This window comes from Aspergillus pseudonomiae (genome assembly GCF_009193645.1).
Source record: "Aspergillus pseudonomiae strain CBS 119388 unplaced genomic scaffold BDV37scaffold_18, whole genome shotgun sequence".
NCBI classification, from domain to species: Eukaryota; Fungi; Ascomycota; class Eurotiomycetes; order Eurotiales; family Aspergillaceae; genus Aspergillus; species Aspergillus pseudonomiae.
The window spans coordinates 385,759-408,182 of NW_022476010.1; the positions used below are offsets into that span (position 1 = coordinate 385,759).

Here is a 22,424-nt window from a genome sequence, read left to right on the forward strand (position 1 = left end):
GGGTAAACTTGCTGTAATACTGACTGGGTGGACAGTAAACTTGGCCTAAGGCCGCTTCTCCGCAATACTAAGTCAGGGAACTCCCCAATCTCAAGACTATCCAGCCATTCACATTCGACCGACTATCCTACACTAGATTACATTCCGGACGGTAATGGTTTAGCCTTATCATTCTCTACGCACAATGGTTCGTTCCTAATGCACATCGGTTTTCATAAAATGAGAATGTCTTACACTTTTTCATTTTTTTTTAATAATAATCCTACTATTTAGGACTAGTCAGAGCAGTAGGAAATACCAGAAAACGAGACGAAGGATGATTGTTTAATTGTTGAATGATGATCACGTGGGCTCTGTCCGGGAGAAGACACTGTCATTTAATTACATACATACATACTCCATACATACCATACCGCAATGTCAGAGTTCAAGCAAATAGATTGGACTTACTGTAGGTTCGCAATAGTACGTACTCCTACAGGGGACCCTAACCTTAGGTTAGGTAGGTATCCTTTACTTGCAACCAGGTCCCATGATTCGCGTAATCTTAAGCACTCAGGATTCCTGCACCGCCTCTTTCTAAAACCGCCAGCTATTCATGTCTCAGGAGAAGATCCTCCCAACCTCCTCGACCACTATGTACCCTTGGGATAAAATAATAATATGGTCAAGCCAACTGAAGGCCACTGGTCATCACACGAGCGGCAAGTGAAACCCCTACCTATGGGGTCGTGCGACTAGATTAAAATGGATCACGGGAACTGACATGGTCCCTACACAATGCAAGAATGGTAGTTGATATTTACTCCATACTAGAAGTACTTAGTAGGACCATCCATCATTAGTAGCTGTAAGTTTACCGGAATCCCTGCCGCTTTATCAAGGGAACTTGAACACATTCACCATTTTCCCGTCTCTGAACCAATCATGAAACAGTCCCACTCCCCTCCTGGACTTTCACAAGCCCTCATCTTGAAACAACACTAGACCTATCTGGCATGGGCCCCGCATTGCTCTAACCCCCTTTGGGACAAAGTTGCTGATTATCGAGTGGACCGCTGACGACCCCAAAAAGCCGCCCTAACCTTGGAGGAAGCGCCCATGCTAGGGGGTGAAAGAGATGGAAACTCCCATTGTCCGATTCATCATTTGATATCCAGGGTTCATGACATAACATATGTCCATACATACAGACCAGATGACAAGATATATACACCTAGAAGAACACCCTCATTTGAAACAATCCAACCTTGAAACCCTACAGAGCTAGCTACCCTCTTACTAGGACAATTCCAAGTTAACCATGGATGCCTAGGGCCGAGGAAAAGATCGATGGGGGTCTCAGTGGGCACCGCGGACGATGTTGCAATTCAATGACGGTCCCGCCACGTTGATGTTCGCTTATTTTATTATTTTATTTTATTTTATTTTTATTATTATTATTTATTATGGAGTTGTTTATTTTTTGATTTTTTGATTTTTTTTTTTTTTTTTTTCAGATCCTTCATTTTCTTCCATTAGAGGACAATCGTAAGTAAACAAAAAATTCCCTCCAGGTCCGAATGATTGACATGCTATGAGCTGGCTTATTCCCGCGGTTAGTACGCGAATGAGCCAAATAACGTCACATTAAATTTGATCAATTAACACTGGGCACGTCCCTCTATTTCGTATCACTTAATACCCGAGCTATAATTCCATAGTGATAATGTCTTACCATCTGGATATTTCCAGAGCGACAGCGCAAGCCACAAAAAATTTCACACCAAAGTTCAAACAGCTAGAAGTCATACTAGCCCTGTTCTATGCTACTACATCTGAAACTCCTTTGACAGACTACTGATCTGGCATGGGGTGAGCCCTGAAACACCAGACATGTCTTTGATGGATGACAGCAAAAGCTTGGCAGGGACAATTTTTATTCACTTATGAGGGAAAAGCCAACAGGGAAACGGTCCTCTCACATTCACACTTCTTGTAATCTAGCCGTATACCATGAGCTTTGATTGTCTTCTTGGAGCGCCCTTCTACCTACGGAGCTCCTCGGTCACGTAAACCCATCAAGAAAAAAGAAAAAGTACCAAAAGAACACAAGTAGGGTATGATCGATCCCTTGCTGACGGCAACGCCCCTATGGAGACCCGCCAACGATGCGCCCTAAAAGGCATCATGTCCAGTGCCTGGTTTCCAAAGGAGCCGAGTATCAAATGAGCCAAGATCGGTAGGTGTCTGTCCATAACCTCGGCTTTCCTCTTCCATCCTTCCCGGCGCATTCTGCGGCCGATAACTAGCCACATAACTTTGAATGGCAAACCACAATCCGCTAGTCATGTCATGGCATATCTTGGACCTCTTCAGGAGGCGAGGTAGGGTCAGAGTTCATACTTAATGGTAAGGAATAGTTTCGTAAAGGTTTAACGTCCTCTTGACAGTTGTCATCTTGGATGGGTCGTGTCGTTACAGTTAATGTTGACACCTTAAAACGATCTTATTGCACACAGTACATGAGCTTTGGATTGAGGAAGAAGTATTGTGGGTTTTATTATGTTTTATTCTTTTGAGAAAAAGTATTCTTATAATTAAAATTATATATGGACTATATGCGATATATGGTAATTCGCCTTAGGCTCGACCTAAAGAAATAAAAACGAAAAGAAAAGAATAAAGAACAAACACGAGTAGTTTGGTTCGATTCCATGTTCTGGGAAGTGTACGTATGTACATACGTACATATGTAGTCACTTTGCCATACTAAGTTTTAAGAGCCAACACATCTCCCGATTGCGGTTTGCCCGTCTTGTCGCTTCCCCAGGTGTGGTCCACGGCGCTAACATGTTGGGAGCGTCCAATACATATGCAGTAGGCAGCGACATTTTGAACCCCTTAATTAAGAAGAGGGACAGAAATTCCCATTCAACAAACATGGGAGCGCTGTGGAAAGATCTTTGGCTGTAGAAGCAGCGTTTTGCAGTGGTTGGTGCTCTGTATGCAGAGCGGCATCATTCAATTGAAGTTTATATACAACCCGATGCAAGGAGACAAAGTGTTAGTACCAAGCCGATTTGATACCGTTGAATAGTTATGTAGTTGGTCATTAACGGTTACTATGTTTACACGGCTGATTGTCAATGCTTAGATGATTAAACACCAATCAATCACTGGGAAGTAGTAATTAGAACGCCGAGAACAAGAATCCACCAACTCTTTGGCTCTCTCTGTTTTCAGTGGTTTTAGCAGGGCTATAGTAGCAACGGTTGAAATTTCTAAGCATGACACATTTAATACAGCTCCGGATCTAGCACGTGCAATAAATCGAGAAATTCAGACTACCAGAGATACAAACGCATTTACAGCACAGACAGAAAATCTTTAACATGCGCCTCGGGAGCTTGTCGAATAAACTGAGGGCATACAGTCAATGTCCCATTCCCGATGTCGGGGAAAGCAATATATATCTGAGCTTCAATCCACTCTCTGACATGGTAGCACAACGATGTTTTGTTTTTGAAGAATACGATCGCCGGGAAAACTGATCTTACGCATGTTCAGTTGCTTTCGAGCCCACTCACATGCATGCAAACTTGTAGGTAGCCCATCACAGGAAAAAACACGAGGGGCAGCGACCAATGGATTTCGGCATCATCAGCAAGGAGGATTTGCGGTCGATAGAATAATTTGACGCATAAATTCCTCTGACAGCGACCATAACCTCTCTTCTTGGAGTTTCCACCGTGAGCACTAAGCTAAGTCGACTAGTAAGTGGGTTCCGTAAGAGGTATCCATACGAGGGTCCAGAGCCGGTTAATTCTGGTTGGTCACCATAGACAGTGGGAGTTCGATCGACTCTATCGACTATCGACCGATCCTCAGACTCTGTGAAACCGGAGTTAGAATAGATATCAAACTACACAGTACATCCCTCATCTTCTTCAAAGGGAAAATCATTCCACAGTGGCCATATAACGTAATGGTCATAATACCAATAGTAACAACAATAGGACTAAGCGAAATCGAAATTCCGTGGTGGTAGGTAATAATAGTGACATGGCTGAGACACGAGTGGGCTGAGAAAGAGGCTGATACGACCGTTGGGTGGTGAGGATGAGTTGTTGTGGTGGTTTGGGATGTGGATGTGGGCTTTTCCTTCGAACTGGTTTTAGTGTTTCCAAGTTTAGCATCAAAAGCCACAGCACCCAATCCATTGATTGGGCTTGAAGCAAAGGGAACAAACATGGCGCAGTCCCCGTCAGCAGTTGGTTTCGGGTCTATTCGACGGAAGCTTTTTGGCCTTCACATTCCAATCAATTTCCAACCTTGTTTTTCTTTTTTCCTTTCTGTCTTGTGGCTCGTACCGGTAAATGCGCTCATTTGTGTAACGAAAAGAAAAAAAAAAAAAAAGGCCAAAAAAAAGATCCCTATCGGCCCGCCATACAGTGAGTGCCAGGCTCCCCTTCACTGTTTACCTCCGCCTGCGCTTTTTGGACCTGGAAATCCCTTCCCCGCCGCCAACTCTCGGAGTTATGGTCCCTATCCCCTACATTTCCATTTTGGGGCAGTTAGAGGAGTAGTTTACTCCTATTCTTATTTGGCCCTTTGATAGCGATTCCTTATTTCGCCACCCTCCCTGCAAATCGATCCTCCCCCCCCGGATTGTTCCCGTTCGCTCTGTTCATCTGGAAGGTTGCGGCTTTACCGAGCCGATTAGGCAGACGCTGATAGCTTCAGAAATCCTCGGATCTTGGTTGGACAACGTGGATTAAATCGTCTACGAGGGGGCTGACCTCCCCAAGGAGGTCATCCTACATATACCTGACGATCGTGATGTGTGTAGACCAACTGGCGAGATGGCATGACCGACGCGCACCTGGGGTTTCCAAACACGAACAGCTATCGTTTCTGTTACGGGGTGAGTGGGATAGCTTGCGATCGTCGCGACGACGTTGGATTCGGTCCGATGGCGGGGGGATAGCGTGGATATTGATGCTACTGTTGGTGATGCTGGTGTCTCCAACCTATGCTGCTCTGGTGAACTTCGACAATTGCTTACCTGCGCCCACTATCGCATCGAACCCACAGAAACTCCAATTTGTCCCGCTCGACGTGTCCGTGAAGTTCGACTTAACGAATTCTCTGCACAACTTAAACATCACGGTATACGGTAATGTTTCTGGGACCGCCGACCAGTCTTCATCGTATCCATCCCCCGATGATCCGCAGTGGGCAAACCAGAACGCAACAGTGGGAAAGATAGTGGACCTGAATACGGCCAACAACAAATACAGTACTCTGATAACGACTATTGACGTGGTTAGCTTCTCCCCATACTCTGGTCCAACTAGGTTCTGCGATGCTACCATCCAAGGAGAGTGCCCGCTGGGACCTGTTTTCTACGCCAATGCGTGAGTATTCAGCCCTACTGTCCAAAACATTGTTGACTAACTAGATGTTGTAAATACTCTTAGGAGCGACTTGAGTTCCTTACGCTCTTTCTCTGTCCAACATGACATGCTTTCGTCATACCGCTTTGCAACCCTGTCGTCAACTCTCTTAATCAAGTCTGGCGATGCAGCGGCCACTGAGCTGGGATGTATATCGGTTGATGTCACTCCAGACCTTGGATCGGCCCTGAAAAGCGCGCTAGCTTATGTGCCCCTTGTCATCCTGATTCTCGTGGGAGTCGCGACCGTAACCGCTGCAATATATAGTCCATGGGGCACTACGGACCCCTTTCATTGGACAAGCAATTATGGCCGCGATGAAGATGTCCTTCGCCTGGTAACACCAGGGTTTGGGGACTGCCTACAGTATATGCAATTCGCGGTGTTGACAGGAGCATTGTCGCTTAACTATCCCGGTTATTATCAACCGGTGGTGAGTCAGGTTGCGTGGTCAACCCTCATGTTTAACCAGAGCTTTCTAAGTCCCGGGAATGAGCGGAATCCTGTAAAGGATGGTGTATACACTGTGAATGGCACTTATGGGCTGGACGCTCTACAACAATATGTTGGAATGGAGTCGGCGCGGGACATCTGGCCGGGGATGATAATATGGTTACTCGCGGTTGTTGTCGCGATCACGCTTATCATCCAGCTCGCCTTTGCATTTCGGTGGCTTCATCGTGAACTTGCCAATATTCCCGAGGAAGACCTACGTTCTAAGAATATGCCGTTCACTGTTGGCAACGTCATTCGAATCGTCTGTAATTATCTATTCTTACCGCTCATTTCACTCTCCTTTTTCCAACTGGTTATCGCTAGACAATCCCCAGCATACTCTGTGGCTCTAGCCGTCGTGGTCATTCTCATCATGATAGCTTTTGCAATCTGGGTCATTCGGTTGATTGCGAGCACGCGTCCCAAATCGTACCTCTTCGATGATCTGCCGACGGTGTTGTTGTATGGTCCACTGTACAACACTTTCTGCGATGATGCGGCCGCTTTTACTGTGGTATCTCTCTTCCTGTCGTTTGCCCGCGGCGTCGCCATTGGTGCACTTCAACCTTCAGGGATTGCTCAAATAGTGCTCCTGGCGATTTGTGAAGTTGTTGCCATTTTGACGCTTGTTGCTTTCCGCCCATTTCCTTCGCCGACGTCTATGAACCTTTACCACGCCTGTTTCTCGATTGTGCGGTTTCTCACCATCCTCTTAAGCGTCGTTTTTGTCCCTTCTTTAGGCGTGTCTCAGGCTGCTCGCGGTTGGATAGGCTACGTTATCCTCTTCCTACACGCAGTCGTTCTAGTTTTTGGGTTCTTTTTGAACGCCCTGCAAACTTTGGTTGAAGTTATAGCTCGACTCGCCGGTGCTGGAGGCTATGAAGGTGGTGTTACCCGTGGTGGCCTCGTCAAGGTATGTACAGTATTATGGACTCCTTCTTTTCCAAGCGTAGCTCTTCTCGTCTGAGTGCTAGACTGACAATGATCTAGGTATTCGGTATGCGGCAACTCTCACGGCGTACGCCAAGACGGAGTGTTGGAACTCGCCAAAGCATGGGCTCCGAGGCTGCGATGCTAGCACACACCGACGAGCGACTGTCTTCTCAGTTTGACGGGTCACGGCCCAGAAGCCTTTCGGGAAGTTCAGCAATGCTTCTCAATCGGGCAGCCGCGAGTGAGGGCAGAACCAGCGCCTTCTACGAGTCGGGCAGTGCCCATGGAGGTACCCATAGTCGAGCCAATAGCAGTGGTCTATTTACACCCACCACGCCTGGTGGCAACCCTACTTTCCAGGGTGCAGGCTACCAGACAACAGGAAGTAATTCTCCGAAAAGCGGTCCTCTTTTCGCCATGCAAGCGCACGACCCGTATTACCGACCTCCAAGGCCTCGCAATAAGAGAGTGGATATGAGTGGAGGAGAGAAAGGTAGAACGGGCGGTCGGCAACGAGCAGGCAGTGACGCCGAAGATGATATAATGGAGGGTCCCATGTCTGAGCGTGGCACACCCGTGCCAGCCTACATTCCTGCGCCGAAAGACGATCTCGATCTGGACGATCCTCGACAGTCCCGCAAAGATTACGCTGTGCGCGAGGTCGACTTCTATTACCGTGTCCGGGGTCCGCCACTGTCGCAAAGTGGTACGCGTAAGCTGAAGACTGGCCCTGCAGATCCCACTGGACCTGTATCGTCTGCCACCGGCTTCTTCCGCAATCTGTTCCGAGGGAAGACTAAAGAAAGCGGCAAAGGATTCGAAGTTGTTCGCAGCGCAAGGGCACCCCCGCCTGGTCTGCTTCCGGAAGGGGATGATGTCCACGAGCCATACCGAGATGAGCCTGACGAACAGGCCACCGCAGGGCACAGTCGTCGAGTATCAGGAAGCGACCGATCATATCCAGATACAGATAGCGATGACAACAACCGAACCGGTGAGGTGCTGATAAGCCTGCCTCAAGTGGAGTCCGGCGGCGCTATTGAGCTGCCCAGTCGCATAGGCTCCCAACATAGCTCACCTTCAGGAGCCCCACAGCCTTCGCGACCTTCTCGGCGTGATTCTCGGTCGTTAGCTATAGAAGATGACACTGCATCTCATAGATCTCTTCCCGTTGTTACTAAAGCTGTTTCGGAGGAGGCCCATTACCCGGCCCCCCAGTTGCATCCTTCCTCATCAGGTACCGGCCGATTGCCGTTCAGTGCTGCCAGTTCCCCTTCACGGGATCGCAACTTCTCTATAGCCTCAACAACTGCGTCCACGTCCTCAAGCCGGCAGCACGGGAACGGTACCGAGCGGCCCTCAAGCATGGGATACGTTGCCCAGCATCGCACCCGGGACTATATTCATGAAGCGAGTCCGGATGAACCATCCTTCACTGGTAGTGCCGCCGAGCTCGTTGATGAGCCGCACCATCCCGACGGAAGTCATTAAGCCCTGTGCTCCAAGTGAAGCACTGTCTTTAGTGCACCAAGTTGCACTTCTATCCTAACGATATATCCGTCGATCCGACAGCGTGTATATCTTGCGCTGTTCTATTTGTACTTGATATCAAGGTGACGAATTTCCTTTACTATTATTCGTTCTGTGTCATCGGAAAAGAGCTGTACCTGGCGTTCTGAAATACGTTTGGATCCCCGTTACATATACATCACGACTTGCAAAATACCTGCTCGTCCTACCATTTTTATTTTTCTCTCTTTATTTTTTTCCCCTGCCCTACTTCCTCTATCTTTAATTCGATGGCATTCCATTGTGCCTGTAAAAACAGCTAATCGTGATCGGGAAAAGCCTTCTAATTCAGAAGCTCTTCGTCTTGTATATTGTGGAGCGTTCAATTCATGTATGAAGTATTCGGGAATAGTTCTTTTTAACTGCCGTGAGATTAGGGTTGGTCAGCTCGACTGGCATGATGGATAGTCCTTTCTAGTTATATAGCCCCAAAATTTACAAGGTTGAATCGAATTCGTTATCATGGGTTATCCATCCAGAAGCCAAAGTGGATCAGTATCGGTTATGATAAGCCGAAGTGGCAAACACTATCGGTATCAAAGTTTCGCAGAGAACCCATAGAGCTGCCTTGAGAAGTGGAAGGTTCTTCTTTACCTCAGCAAGGGGCATCTGACCCTAGAGGTTGAAAAATTGCAGCATATTTATAAACAGCTTTCACCCGGGATTTAAAATTTTTTCGGAGGTCACACGGCGTCGTGGGTGTTTGGTGCCTTAGAAAGTTGGACCGCCACTTTTTTCAGTTGCCCCGCGGCGCAGAATAATAGGAGAGGCGGTTTAATCGTAAGGCACACTTGCCAACTAACCTTGACTCTCACACCCTCTTTTCTTTCTGCGCCTTTTCTCTTTTGCCTTCACTTCGTATTCCTTTTCAGCGTAAATTCATCGTGCAATTCTCGTTCCTTCTTCTTTATTTCTCCCTCTAGCGTCTGTATTTGTGGTGTCACGAGACACCCACGCCTCGAGTCACTTTTACTTTTGACTGTTATTAGTGCCATCAACTCCGAATCTTAAGAAACTCCCTCTCCGCCCTGAACCGTACTTGATAAGAGCCCTTGATTACTGACTCGGTCACCCCTTGTCGTCCCTTTTTTTTTCTCGCCCCTGCATTCTATTCCCTTCAACGAAACAAATCTCTCTAAGTGTTTGTGTCCGTCTTCGTTACTTCTGTACTTTCGTGTTCTTCACCCTGGAATCGTCGCGCCACCCAGTCCATGACGGCCCGTCATCTAAACGGCGGAGGTTGATTTCTCCAGCGATAGTAAAACGGCCAACGTTGAATTCGTTGTCCACTCAACATCCTTGGTTGATGTCGTCGTCGTCAAGTTCTGTCCCGGCTTCTGCACCAGTAGGTGCTTCTACCGCATATTCCGCCCTGGGGCATCGATTCAGACCCCATGCGACCTCCGATACCGCCATGACAAGCGAGGCTGGTCCTGCTTTTGACAGACGCTCTGGGAGAAGGCGCTCCACTGTAACTGGCCCGGATCGGAAAAGAAGATTAGTCAATGCGGAGGGAGATGTTTGGTCGAGACAGTCGGTATCCGGCAGTGCGACTGAATCGGGAGGGCGGATGACAGCACAAATGGATAGCAGGTCTATTCCCAGCGCGACGTCGTCTATGCGACCCGAAAGCTCTGCGCCTGGTGCGTCCTACTCCACGCCTATAGACTTGTCATTTTCGCCACCGGACCATCGTCCTCAGCGGTCAAATGACCGCCGAACCTCCTGGTCACGAGCGGGAAATGATTATCTAGAATATATACGGCCGCGGTGGCAGCCTGACTCGGAGGTAACGAGTTGTCCGATCTGTCGAACACCCTTCAGTTTCTGGTACAGGAAACATCACTGTCGCAAATGTGGACGGGTGGTATGTGCGTCATGTTCACCTCACCGGATCACCATTCCGAGACAATTTATTGTCCATCCGCCAGACACCAATCGTTCCCGTGCATCCACGCTGATGCCTCCACGTGTAGCGCCGCTCATTGATCTAGAAGAAAGTGACTCGGCCCAATCACCCACAGCCCTTAACCCGGCTCTTGGAGGTGGCGAGGAGGTGCGCTTATGCAACCCTTGTGTTCCGGACCCGAACCCAGAACCACCGCGTGGATATACAACCATTCGGGCTCCAGGCGAGCCACAGTCAGGTGTGGATTATATACGGGGTGGTTTTAGTGCATCAGTCAACCAATCCCGTCATCGTCCTTACCATTCTCTATCATCACCCACCCGCCATCCACCGTACGCCTCGATCGTAAGTTGCTTAACCTTGTTTGTATCGGTTAATGTTTCCATGACTAATTGATCATAATTATATTGTAGCCCGACAATTTCTCTACTCGCTCAGCCCGCAGGACAGTGGGGTCAGGTGACTATCATTTGTACGGTGGCTTCGGGGGTTCCTTAGGATCGCGTTTCCAAGAACGGCCAATGGAGCACGGTTCTTTATCAGCAGCTCGATTTGCCCCGTCTACGATTGCATCGGGACGGCCTCTTCCACTGGCACCAGGCAGCGCGATGATATCGGCTGGACCGTCGTTCGCTACATCTCCCGACCAAGAGATACGTCTACCTATCTCTACTCCCCATCGCCGTGTGGATGAGCGAGATCTTTGCCCTATTTGTGACCATGTTTTCCCGCCTTTGGGAGCGAGCGGGAACGAGGATGCTCGGGAGGCACATATTAGACAGTGCATCGAAAATCATGGTTCCCGAGCGCGCTCGTCCTCCCACAGTAGCAGTCCCATTGCGCAGTCTTCAACACCTGTGCGAATGCTCGCCTACACGGCTACCGAGAAGGATTGCCTTGGGCATGATGGCAATGCGCAGGAGTGCACTATTTGCATGGAGGAGTATGAAGTTGGCCAGCCGTTGGTCCGACTGGAATGTCTCTGCAAGTTCCACAAAAGGTGCATTGTTGAATGGTTTGAGCGAAAGAAGGAGTGCCCGGTACATAAAGTGTCCTGAGCGATTTGGATAGGCTTACTTTCTGGGTTCTCACTCTCTAGCTGTTTCGTATCTTTTTACCTCTGTCCCCGCGGACTCTTCTCTTCTCATCACCTTGAGTTGGCAATATGGCGTTGGTTGGTTTGTGACTCGAATTCCATGCTGGATATCTCTTTCGCAACCGTTCGAGCGGGCGTTCATTGATATCTCCCTTTTTGGCAATCTACAGATGGCATTTTACTCTATACCATGATATGTTTGTTCACTTTCGACTTGTTATCTCAGATCTATATCTCTATATCCTACGGCGGTATGGATACATCCTTTGCGCAGTGCGCAGTTCGCAGTCCACAGTCGATGACAGGTAGATCTGCGCGTAATTTGTAGGTGAGAATAGGATGTAGAGTTAATTCTCATAAAGCGGTGTTACTGTAGTACTAGGTACCGACTACCTAGCACTTACATCATTCGGGCATAGTGTGGGAGCAGCCCAAAACAGACTAGTGGCAACCGATCAACCGCTGTCGGTCATCGGCCGCCGATTCTGCCGACTGCACGCCAGCAGCTCCATCAACAGACATACATCGTTCCACAGTCTAACTGCTCTCAGGTAAGTCGTATTACTGTCTGTTCCGGTTGATCTACCTTCGCAAATCCCTGTCCTTCTGCGTCGCCTGCTGGTTTCGAGAACAATCCTCATCGCACTCCTCATCATCATGTTGCTGCGGTCAAGAGGCCGACGTGCTGACGGTGACATATCCACTCCAGTCCCCGCAACTGATGGAGATCGATCCGCGCCTGCGTCCGGGCAGCGATAACAGCCCTCCAGAGGGAGTCGGAACGAACCATGCTTACCTTCCGTCACCTGCCACTCGACAAGCCGATCCCGCTACTCTGTCTTCCCATCCGACGAATGAATATCCTGACCCTCCTTCCCAGATCTCACCGAATGAACAGCTACATTCTGCGACATCGACCTCTAGCGGCCCCAGCTACTACGGCACCTCGGCCACGCAACCTCCAACCACTCATGCTCTATACCAATCGAGCCCTGGAAGCATCATTAGTGGTACACAGAGGCTCGAATCGATCGACCCAAACGACCCTTACTCCGAGCTGAAACGACCACGTGCATGTGAATCATGTCGGCAATTGAAAGTCCGGTGCGAACCTGACATGACCAACCCGAACGCATCCTGTAAACGGTGTGCCAAGGCTGGAAGATCCTGTGTCGTTACGGTCCCAACGCGTCGACGCCAAAAGAAGACGGATAGTCGCGTCGCGGAACTGGAGCGGAAGATTGACGCGCTGACGGCAAGCCTACAGGCCTCTCAGGGCAGTGGACCGACGCTACAGGCAGCATATCCATGTCCGCCCCGTGAGGAGCATTCTGGAAGACGATGGTTGGGACCAACTCATAGCACATCGACTGGTTCTGTACCTCTAGGCTCCCCCACCGGTCTAGCAGGGAACAAACGGCGACATAGTGGGGAGATCAAGGACTCCAGGGACAGTGGTCTGGCAGCACCCTCATTCTATCGTGCTCCAAGCCCTGTTACAGAGCAGATCTTAGATAATACGTCTCGGCAGTGGCATACTCGTCCAAGCTCCGGCTCAGATACCACAGCGCCGAAACCAAGCGTAGCAAACGAGCCCGTCGATGTGATTGACCGAGGCCTAGTGAGTGCGGCCGTTGCATCGGAAGCTTTCGCCAGATATGTGGAACATATGGCGCCCCATATCCCGATGGTGGTCTTTCCTCCTGGAACCACGATGGCAGATATCCGGAAGATCAAACCGGTGTTACTCCATGCCATTATCGCTACAGCCGTGGGGCCTATCCAGCCAGAATTACAGATTCCACTTATTGAAGACTTCTACAGGGCCATTGCGGAACGTGTCGTTGTTAAAGGCGAAAAGTCACTGGATTTAATTCAGGGACTTCTCGTGACCTGCAACTGGTATATCCCGCCGGACCACTTTGAAGAGCTAAAGTTTTACCAGTTGACTCATATGGCTGTGACAATAGCTATGGATATTGGGATGTACCGTAGGCCGATGCCAAAGAACCGTCCATGGACCTTGGTCAAAGACCTCATATTAAAAAAGTCACCTTCGCAGGACCCTGATTCGGCGGAGGCTAGACGGGCGTGGCTAGGTTGTTATTTTCTAGCTGTGCAGTAAGCAACCCCCTTCGAGACTGGCTGTAAGGAATGGCTTCTAATATCTGTAGGGTTGCTGCCTCCTTGCGACGCACCCTTCTAGTACGCTGGACTCCGTATATGGATGAGTGCATAGAAATACTGGAGAAGTCATCCGATGCATTACCTTCAGACAAGGTGATGATACAATGGGCCAAGTTAGTGCATATAATCGAGGAGATTCATCAGCAGTTCTGCCCTGACGATACTGGGTCCATTGTTGCCTTCTCGGAGCCCAAGGTTCAGTACACGCTCAAAGTGTTTGAAAAACAGCTTGAGCAGCTCCGGAGAGAGCGAGGACCGAGTGACTTTCGTAAGTTCGCACGGCGTCCTCTCCCTATGTCTTTTGCTGACGAGCGACCAGCCATATTTACGCAGGCTGAATATATCGTCAACCTCTATCTTCACGAGGGCGCCATGCACGTGGATTACAGCGAGGATCAGAAGTCGCCAGGCGACGACCATTCCAGCCCGACAAGCGCCGCCCATATGAATGCATTGAGCACCTGTCTTACTTCCATTCATCAAGCTATAGATACCATCTGCTCCGTTGACATCAGGGATCTCATCTCTCTGCCCGTTTTTGCCCTGGCTCGGACATCTTTTACGGTTGTTGCATTGATAAAACTTTACTCTATTGTCTCCTCACCGGAAACACGTATCGGCCAGGTGATCGATGTCGCTAGTCTAAAGACTGAATACTACCTCGACCGCGTGATCGAGCACTACACCAGGGCCGGCGAGCAGGCCGGGGGCCGGACTCCAGCCAAGTTCTCGGTGGTATTGAGCATGCTTCGTGGGTGGTTTCTAAAGCGCAAGGACCATGGACTAGCTATGAGAGATGCTTTCAGTGGTGGACTGCGCCCAATGAACTGTGGCAATGAGAAGGCTGCCTTTCAAACAGCCGCAGAGAAATACCAAAAGGTTAGTTGGACCCCGTTTTTCTCGTTCGATGTATTCGCTATGCCTGCCCGAAGCCTCCTGTAACATAGCTGATGGCTCTAGAAGAACACGGGCACGACTCCTCTCCACCTCTTGAGCGAAGTTGCCATGGGCGAACCACAGAACCGCCCTAGCTCAGGCCAGGGCCTATGTCCTCCATCGACCGCCGACTACACTCCCCCAGCCTCCGGGCCGGTCAGCCAAACCCCCTCTTCAGACCTTGTATCGCAACCACAACCTTCTCTAGGCCCAAGTCCTGCCCCAGCAACGACGGATTCAGACCCCTGGGCCCAGTACCCAGCTCCCACCCGGCAATTCTATCCCCCCTTGACGTCAACCTACCAGGATATTCCCGCCTCAGGATACCCAGATCCCTCGGTAAACAGCAGCATGGCGATGCCGTGGCCGGTGCAGGGTTTCTTCGTGCCGGAGTTAGGAATGCAGGTGGGGTTTGAGCCCGAGAACCTGTATGCGCTGGAGAATATGCTGGGAGACGGGTTCTTCAACCTGCCTCTGCCAACTGAGGGGACCGGATATTATTAATGTGGATACACTCGTATCAACCCTCGGTGGCGTGTCAGTCTTCGTCGTCGTCTATATATACTCTTTGCGACTCAGACGCGGGCGGTGGGTGGTTCTACACCTCCCGTCCCCCCCGCGTGCTCCCTGTCTTGCACGGCATGTGGAGCTTGTTGATTTGCACAAATATCTCTATTTCTCCCTCGGTGAACCATGCTTCCCACTGTGTACATACATCCATACGCTCTTGATATGATACCCTCTTCTCCTGTCAATGTATAACCCGAAAACATCAAACGAAAATTAGGACATACATCCCACAATGAACTACAGAACAAACAAACAAACAAACCAAACCAAACTAAATAACCTAATACTAAACCCCTAACCTAAATGAAGATTACCCCGATGAAACAACGACACTAAATGAACCAGGGAATTAAACCCGAACCCAAAATAAAGTCAAGATTAAAATAAAAGAAACGCAGAAACTAAGAGAAGAAAGGTAAAAAAAAGCATTCGCCCCAAACTCAAACCCAAAATACACGTAACCACAAACCTTATCCTATTTTCCCACCAACCAATGACATCCCTCTCGGACTTAGTCAGCGGGGAATTTATATTCCCCGACGGTGTTGGCCATGACCCCAAGAGCACGTGACCGCCACATAGAGTTGGAGTAGAACGGGTCGTCTCGGTATATAGATTTAGTTTAGTATACTCTATAATTATATGTTTAATTTGTTTTGTGAGATATTACTTAATTACTTAGCTAATGGTTAAAAAAAATATTCGAGGAAGAGAATAGTAATCTATTATTGATAATGATTAGTCAACTGACGATTTTAGTATCGCAGGAAAATAGCTCATTGAGACGATTATCTAGCTAGATACTTGGAGTTCTTGGCCATCTCAGTTAGTGTCGGGGCTTCCCTTGAACAGGGTCCAGCTACCCTGCAACCACGGTTCGGACTAGATCCAAATAAGGAAGAGAAGGATTTAGGGTGAGCCTGTTTTCACATTTTGCTTTTTTCGGATTTGGGTTTCTGTTTCGTTGCGTGTGGGGACCTGACCCTGAATTTTGTCCACAGTTTGACTATCTTAGTGTCGAAACTCGGACTCGGGTTGTGGACTAAGGTTTTAGTCTATGGTCCCGTGAGCCGGGTATTACTCGGATGTATGTTGGTTGGAACGATGGCGTGGGGGGGGGGGGGGTGTATGGGAATGTTTACGAGGTTGTTTAATGAGTTGGAGTAGGTAGGAGGTGGTGGTATTGATACTCCACTTGGATATCGTTGTCCTTTTTCCTATTGGTACCGGGCATTCCGGTTGGTGATCCAGATTGTTGACGGTGATGTAGGGCAAAAGTATACGATCGAATGGAGTGTACTCCATACCATGGAGATTATCTTGATCACTCCAATTACCTGCAACTCATAATAAGGTGTGTTATAGGAAAGTCAAAACGTCGATGGTGAAACGACCCGAGCACCGGATTTGGCGGAAAACAAACCCGGGGCAGGAAAAACAAAATTAAGTTCATGTAATATATAAGGTTTAAGGTATTTCGGCACCGGCAGTGGAAGTATATTCATCAACGGGGTGGTCGCGGATCTAGATCCGATGCAGCCTGTCATCCTTTCGGAGCTTGGATAATTATTCACAAAAGCGCCGGAGCACATTCCGGGGATCCGTACTGGAGATGATGTGGCGCATACGAAGGAGCTTCGGTATGTGGGGGGTTTGCTTTTGCTCAGGGTACAGGCGAAAGGCTCCTGCTCGTCTTTGTGTTTTTCTCCTATTGGGTTTCGACGATTAGGGTGCGCTTCGCTCATGTATGTACCCTTCGTAATTAGTTACCGAGAATGGAGTGGCAAGGAAGGAGAGGGTATATCATGTATACCACCCTTGGGGATTAGCCAGTATAGCTGGACATGACGTGTTGCCGATCCGGTCCTGGATGGTTACATGATGCTTCGTAATGCTTCATACTGCTATCGGTTGGTCTCTGCAGACTAGTTTAGCAGCTACATGAATGGATGCAGAATATGACGTTGAAACGGGCTATTATCGTCAAGGTTGGTCATATCATATCAGATGTGTTCGTAAAGGGGGTGTAAAGGGGGTAGAATCCACGCTATGAAGTATATGGTTAGTAGAACCTTATAGAAGAGCCTGTTATACCTGAAGAAGCCTCAGCAACGCCGGGTAAGACCTCACTTTCTATATTTGTGTGAGGGGTTTTGAGCCTCCGGAGCCATAAGCCCCTTGGGTGTGGGAAAGTATCGATCCTTCTGCTTCTCTATCGGTTGACTACTTTCGGTAATCGCATACGTAAGGGGGGCCTTTCTAGGTACATAACAAAACCGAACCCACGCGTGTCCTTGGCCCAGATAAGCTACCATGTCGCAGCCTAGATGCACAATAAGCCCGGCGGCTGGGGCCGCCGAAGAAAACGAACCAAAGCTCCACAAAAATAGACCATGTACTACGTAGTACTTCCAAAGTACTGCTTCGGACTCAGTTGGGCTAAGGCTTTTCTGCATTGCGGCATATGGAAGTGTCCCCACACGGCTCCCACGAGGGTGGGGATGCGAAGCAACGGCGAGAGCCCCAAATCGCCCTAGAGCAAATAGTTTAGCTTGGGTCTATCCCGCTTGTCGTCGTGTGGATTTTAGGCTCGTTAGATCTTGCCTCACTAGACTCGTCTGTTGGGAATAATTGTGTCGACATTACATGTAACTCTGTCTGAGTGCGCTAACTATATAGGACAAGAAGAGGAAAGTGTATGTGTGGAAGGGCACGCTTGACGTAAAATGTGTACCATGGCAGCCGTTCTATTCCGCTGTCATACGCCAGCTTTGACTTAGTGCTTGCGCCAGAGATGTCCATGGCCATCCGTTCTCTGCTTCTGTCCGTCGAAGTAGGTCTAAAAGACACGCTTGCGCTAGTGGGTCACGTATCCAGGAGCCGCCTATTGATGGGTTAGTACACTAGCGACTAAACAGCGTATGACCCCTGAAGTGTTGAGTAGCGGCCTTCTAACAAAGGGTACCACAATGCAATGGGATCCAAGGTTTGTCGTGATGCACTTACAAGCAGACAGCGCATGGCAGGCCATGATGCGAACGGGAGGGTCATCGTCGGCCGAAAGGGCAATGCCTAAAACGATATTCAGGTTTCTCACGATAGCATTCTATGTTTATAGTCAGTAATATGTTTTCAGTTGTGGAGTTCTAGAACAACCTCGATTAACTTGCGACCTTGATTTGGGCTAGCCGCGAACTGATGAGTTCTCAACTCATACTCATGTATCAAAGCTTTGGCCATGCATATCTGTTGCGCTGCGGTAGCTGCTTGAGCATTAGCTGTCAATGTAACTGTATACAGGCGATGATAGACCGAGAACATACCGTGTGATGCGCTGGTAAACCAAACAACAGGAAAGGGTCTCCCAAGGCTTGTAGTGGCAGGAGAGAAATGTAATGGCCGGAAGCTATCTGGCCATCGCATCTCCCAATCACAAATTTTCTTTTTCAGGACATCCCAAAGAACGGAACTCAAGTGAGCCGGGCTACTTGGTTCATAGCAGTAGTTAATAGTCTGGGCTAGCAGCCATAGAGCTCGATGGGCCCAATCCCGGTCGGTTTTGGCGCTACGGTATTCCCAGGCGAGGCGTAGCCTTTCTTCGAAAGGGCCAATGGTCAAACGCAGAGGGCTTCGGGTCGCCAATGCGAACTGCACATCCTGCATCACAAAGGCCCAGAACGACGCCTCTGCAAGACCACCAGAAAACGCACAATCGACATGAGAACCGATGTACACTGAACCAGCCAAGAGGTGTCGTTGTAGGTCTTGCGACAGGGCACAAGCTGCGGAATTTGTCAGTAAACACTACACTCACTCAAGATACATCTGGTATTCACCCACAAGAAAGTTGTTCAAAACAGCGTAGTATCACTGTCGAGGCGAGAAGTACCTCGATGTTAATTTTAAAGTCAGTGTTTTCCACCACGGGCAGTAGAATTGCAATGCATTGCTCGTGGTATTGATCTGCAGCGTTTGGCGGGACTGAGTTGTTCGTTTGAGAGAGGTGACGGGCGGCGGTAGCTAAGCAGGCATACAACAGTAGGGAGGACGAAGGTGCTCGTTCGACCACATCCACTGAGAAGTGCCTCTCATGGTCGCATACATCCATCTGCATATATAACCAACATTAGCGATGCTCCTATTTCTAGCTCGGCAGAAGTGTTCAGCACCCATGCACCGATTGTTCTTCGGAAGTGTCGAAGGAGAAAGGCCTCATTCAGGTTGCCCAGTTTCTGGTGATCTCCCATAGTGTCTGCCGGCAGCAGGTTATTGATCGTGCCGTGGGGGAAATCAGGCAGCGATTGGAACGACTCCGGACCTCCCGGAGAAAGAGCAGGGGACAGGAGGGAAGATGTTGATGGTGGCAACGTCGACACCGAGGTTGACAATCGACGTTCAGAGGCTTTCTTCAGGTACAATGAAGACGCTCCAGATTGCACAACGTGGTAGTCGGCCGCTGTACGGTCTGTCTCGTCTTCAAAAGCAACTGCGGGGCGGTTAGTATGCGTCGGCCTCCCACCATCTGCAACATTAACCTGAAGATAAAACGCACCTTCAGGGGGTGTATTAACCCAGATTTGATCATCTGGAAATGCTAAGTCGCTTTCTCCATAACGAGGAGGCCCTTTAGGCCGCAAGGATGGATTCTGGCCGTGTCGAAAAGTAACCTCCTCTGGTTTCGATGGTGCAGGAATGCACTGCCGGCCCGATCGTTGACAACGTAAGCACACGGCCCCAGTCTTGTCACCTAAAGCGTAATGTTAGGGTTCTGGACGGTTGAGGCAGGTGAATGGGTTACATTTCAGATGGCGCTGGCGACATGTAAGACTGTAAGCAGGGTGCAAGCGTTAGACAAGCGGCTGGCGCGGCGAAAAGGAGCAAGATTGGTTGCCTCCGGACTCACCATCCCCTCATTACGATATACTCAAAGCTGTTTCTCGGCTAGAGATACCCGCAACAGCCATGAATCAGCAGAGAGAACATCAACGCCGGGGAAGGCAACGGACAACGAGTCATATAAAGCGGGCATAAGCAGAGAGGAGAAGGAGTGGGAAAGGTCACGGACGCTAAGGTGAGGCTAAACGTGACCGCGTCAGTGACAAGTTATCGTGATAAGTCGTACTGGACAATCCGAAATTAATGTTGAACGGTTCAAGGCCCGACGCAGGGACGGTTCCTCTACGGTGGAGGCGATTGCCACCGTACTAGGCCACAAGAAGGAGAGGACAATAAAAGGAAAGAGAAAACTAATGTAACAGATTGTCGATGGACAGACTTAAGGAGGAGTTACAGAAGGTCGTCCTTGGCGCTAGAGTAAATGTGGACATCACTACAGCTGCTGGTCTCCCCGGTTACTCGTAGGTATAGGCCGGAGACCCTGTGTGCCAGCAACGCTGATGATAATCCGCAACGTGCCGATGATCGTCTCTGGATGAAATGCCCGCAACGGACTGGAAAGAGCCGGGCCCATCTATAGTCTTCCACCGATGAAGTGCCTGGCCGTTTGGCACGCCCACCTCTGATCCCTTCCAAAAGGAGAAGGTCTCAATATTAAACTGGGAAAGCATTGCGTGCCGGAGAATTTATTTTAGGTTAATGAACAACGTTACGGCATTTCAAACTGCAGTCCCTTTTGCTTAGGGCCCATTCAATCTTCGACCCTTGGAGATGGTTGTTGGAGCGGTTATTCACGCTTAACTCAGTTGGGCTGATAGCCCCAGGCATCGTCGAACGGCCATGCCTATCATGGCCACCTGAGACTTTCGGATAGCGTCCGTAGCCTCACTATATCTCGTGGTGGAGCACGGAGTTTCCAGAATTGTTTAATTCATCCTTCAGTTTTCCACAGTTGCCCATTGCATCCAGCGGGCCTGGTTTCAAGTCGTGGGTGAGCCATCCAACTGGTGCTCACACGCATGGACCATAGCTTTTTTTTTTTTTTTTTTTTTTTTTTCCCTTTCCCCATTTGATTTGTGGTGGCATTGAACCATGGCGACCTTATAGGCTGAACCCTGAATGTTCGTAATCCGTGTGTTTCGACGACTGGCTCATCCTCCACATAGATTAACATCGGTGGGTTCGAACTTCTACGATCTGCAGCCAGTAAGCCGGCGTAAGTTCGCCGGTTTTTCTTGGACTTGCACAACGCAGTTGTTCCCAATGCACTATTGTAATGTATGAAATTCAGGGGACCACTAGACATGTTCATCGTTCGTACACCATTGATGAGGTATGCCGCCTTGTGCGCTAGTTCCATCCAAACCTCATAGCTAGTACGAGACAGGTGAACTTTATCAGAGACATTTCTCGTACCGATGCTGATATGAGTTTCTGCCGTTACCTGGACAAGAAAAACTAAATCTCGGCGATGTTTATACAAGAAATTGCTTGCTGCCGCTAGATCGGCTAATTGTTGGATGCTCAACATGAAGAGATCATGGTCCAGCCCTTCTTCCATCAGACTAAGCCGACACACTAGGGACTGTGCGAGTCAGCTAGGGAATGATGGCCCACCGGCGAGTCAGTGCCCTTATTTTTTCCCGTCCATCTGGTGCCGGCTTTGATGTATTGTTTGGGAATAGTATTAGTAGTATAAGGTCCGAATGTTGGTACCTGGCTGAAGCACCCGGGCGAATCATACTCAGTTCGGCATGGTCCTGTCGATTGTGGCAGGGCTCTTCGAATAAAAGTGAGTACCACTACCGGAGGATCCTAAGGGGCCCACCGGCGTGGGAATCGGCCATGTGTGCTGTGTGCACTCGGTGGTGCCAAGAAGCAGTTGGAGGTAAAGTTGCCATTTCTTGGCACGACAAGCCCTGCATGGACGTCACGTGGGCCGCGCGGGATCATGTGCTGATCTCATGGATCCGGTTTCGAGTTATTGGAGCTAGTACCAAAGAAGAAGGTCACGCTGAAGATCATCATCATCATCGATATGATCATCATGACCACCTCCTCTTACCCACAGCTTCCATCTTTCCTGCTCTGGACACCATTGAGCCCCTTAAAACGCTGTGTCGTGATCCTTCACTCCTTTCGAGTAGTACTTTTTAACCGGTTTTATTTTATCCTATCAGATCTATTGTTTCAGTCTGCTTGAACAGTGCTTAGCTTTGATTTTTCTGGCCAGCTCGTATAGCGGCTTGGATGCTGCAAGGAGCACTATTCCCTCCTTGAGCTAGCATTTGACCTCCTTGTAATACCGCCCCGAAAAAGGGAAGTCGGGCAAGGTATTCCCTAACCGAAGCCCTTGCTGTCATTCTTTTCTGAGTTTAGACCGAGTGTACCTAGT

General features: G+C 49.2%; 4 protein-coding genes across 4 annotated transcripts; 2 read left to right on the forward strand and 2 right to left on the reverse strand.

The window, feature by feature from the left end:
* Window positions 1-3,237: 3,237 nt before the first annotated feature.
* Window positions 3,238-4,422, reverse strand: BDV37DRAFT_243498 (uncharacterized protein). The gene is made up of 2 exons (XM_032081446.1): window positions 3,981-4,422; window positions 3,238-3,873 (listed from the first exon to the last, which is right to left on the reverse strand). Exons 1-2 carry the CDS (start codon window positions 4,231-4,233, stop codon window positions 3,596-3,598), a joined length of 531 nt encoding a protein of 176 aa, XP_031943578.1. The 5' UTR covers window positions 4,234-4,422; the 3' UTR covers window positions 3,238-3,595.
* Window positions 4,423-4,732: 310 nt separating this feature from the next.
* On the forward strand, window positions 4,733-9,049 carry BDV37DRAFT_68969 (uncharacterized protein). The gene is made up of 3 exons (XM_032091071.1): window positions 4,733-5,399; window positions 5,463-6,846; window positions 6,924-9,049. Exons 1-3 carry the CDS (start codon window positions 4,822-4,824, stop codon window positions 8,355-8,357), a joined length of 3,396 nt encoding a protein of 1,131 aa, XP_031943579.1. The 5' UTR covers window positions 4,733-4,821; the 3' UTR covers window positions 8,358-9,049.
* A 692-nt stretch (window positions 9,050-9,741) lies between these two features.
* BDV37DRAFT_270151 (putative C6 transcription factor (War1)) lies at window positions 9,742-15,067 on the forward strand (the record flags this gene model as incomplete). The annotated part of the gene is made up of 6 exons (XM_032084504.1): window positions 9,742-10,689; window positions 10,758-11,384; window positions 12,150-13,561; window positions 13,615-13,895; window positions 13,947-14,506; window positions 14,591-15,067. The coding sequence occupies 6 exons, from the start codon at window positions 9,742-9,744 to the stop codon at window positions 15,065-15,067; spliced, it is 4,305 nt and encodes a 1,434-aa protein (XP_031943580.1).
* A 2,813-nt stretch (window positions 15,068-17,880) lies between these two features.
* Window positions 17,881-20,047, reverse strand: BDV37DRAFT_281171 (Zn(II)2Cys6 transcription factor; the record flags this gene model as incomplete). The annotated part of the gene is made up of 9 exons (XM_032086765.1): window positions 17,881-18,017; window positions 18,140-18,239; window positions 18,290-18,396; window positions 18,457-18,915; window positions 18,974-19,241; window positions 19,303-19,619; window positions 19,686-19,880; window positions 19,932-19,960; window positions 20,037-20,047. 9 exons carry the CDS (start codon window positions 20,045-20,047, stop codon window positions 17,881-17,883), a joined length of 1,623 nt encoding a protein of 540 aa, XP_031943581.1.
* Window positions 20,048-22,424: the final 2,377 nt, after the last annotated feature.

Bases quoted from the DNA above. Each gene is read 5' to 3' on its own strand.
- BDV37DRAFT_243498 (XM_032081446.1), bottom strand. From the start codon at position 4,233: ATGTTTGTTCCCTTTGCTTCAAGCCCAATCAATGGATTGGGTGCTGTG. The intron at 3,874-3,980 runs GTATTATGACCA...CCGGTTTCACAG, and splicing joins TCCTATTGTTGTTACTATTG to AGTCTGAGGATCGGTCGATA.
- BDV37DRAFT_68969 (XM_032091071.1), top strand. From the start codon at position 4,822: ATGTGTGTAGACCAACTGGCGAGATGGCATGACCGACGCGCACCTGGG. The intron at 5,400-5,462 runs GTGAGTATTCAG...AAATACTCTTAG, and splicing joins CCTGTTTTCTACGCCAATGC to GAGCGACTTGAGTTCCTTAC. The intron at 6,847-6,923 runs GTATGTACAGTA...ACAATGATCTAG, and splicing joins CCCGTGGTGGCCTCGTCAAG to GTATTCGGTATGCGGCAACT.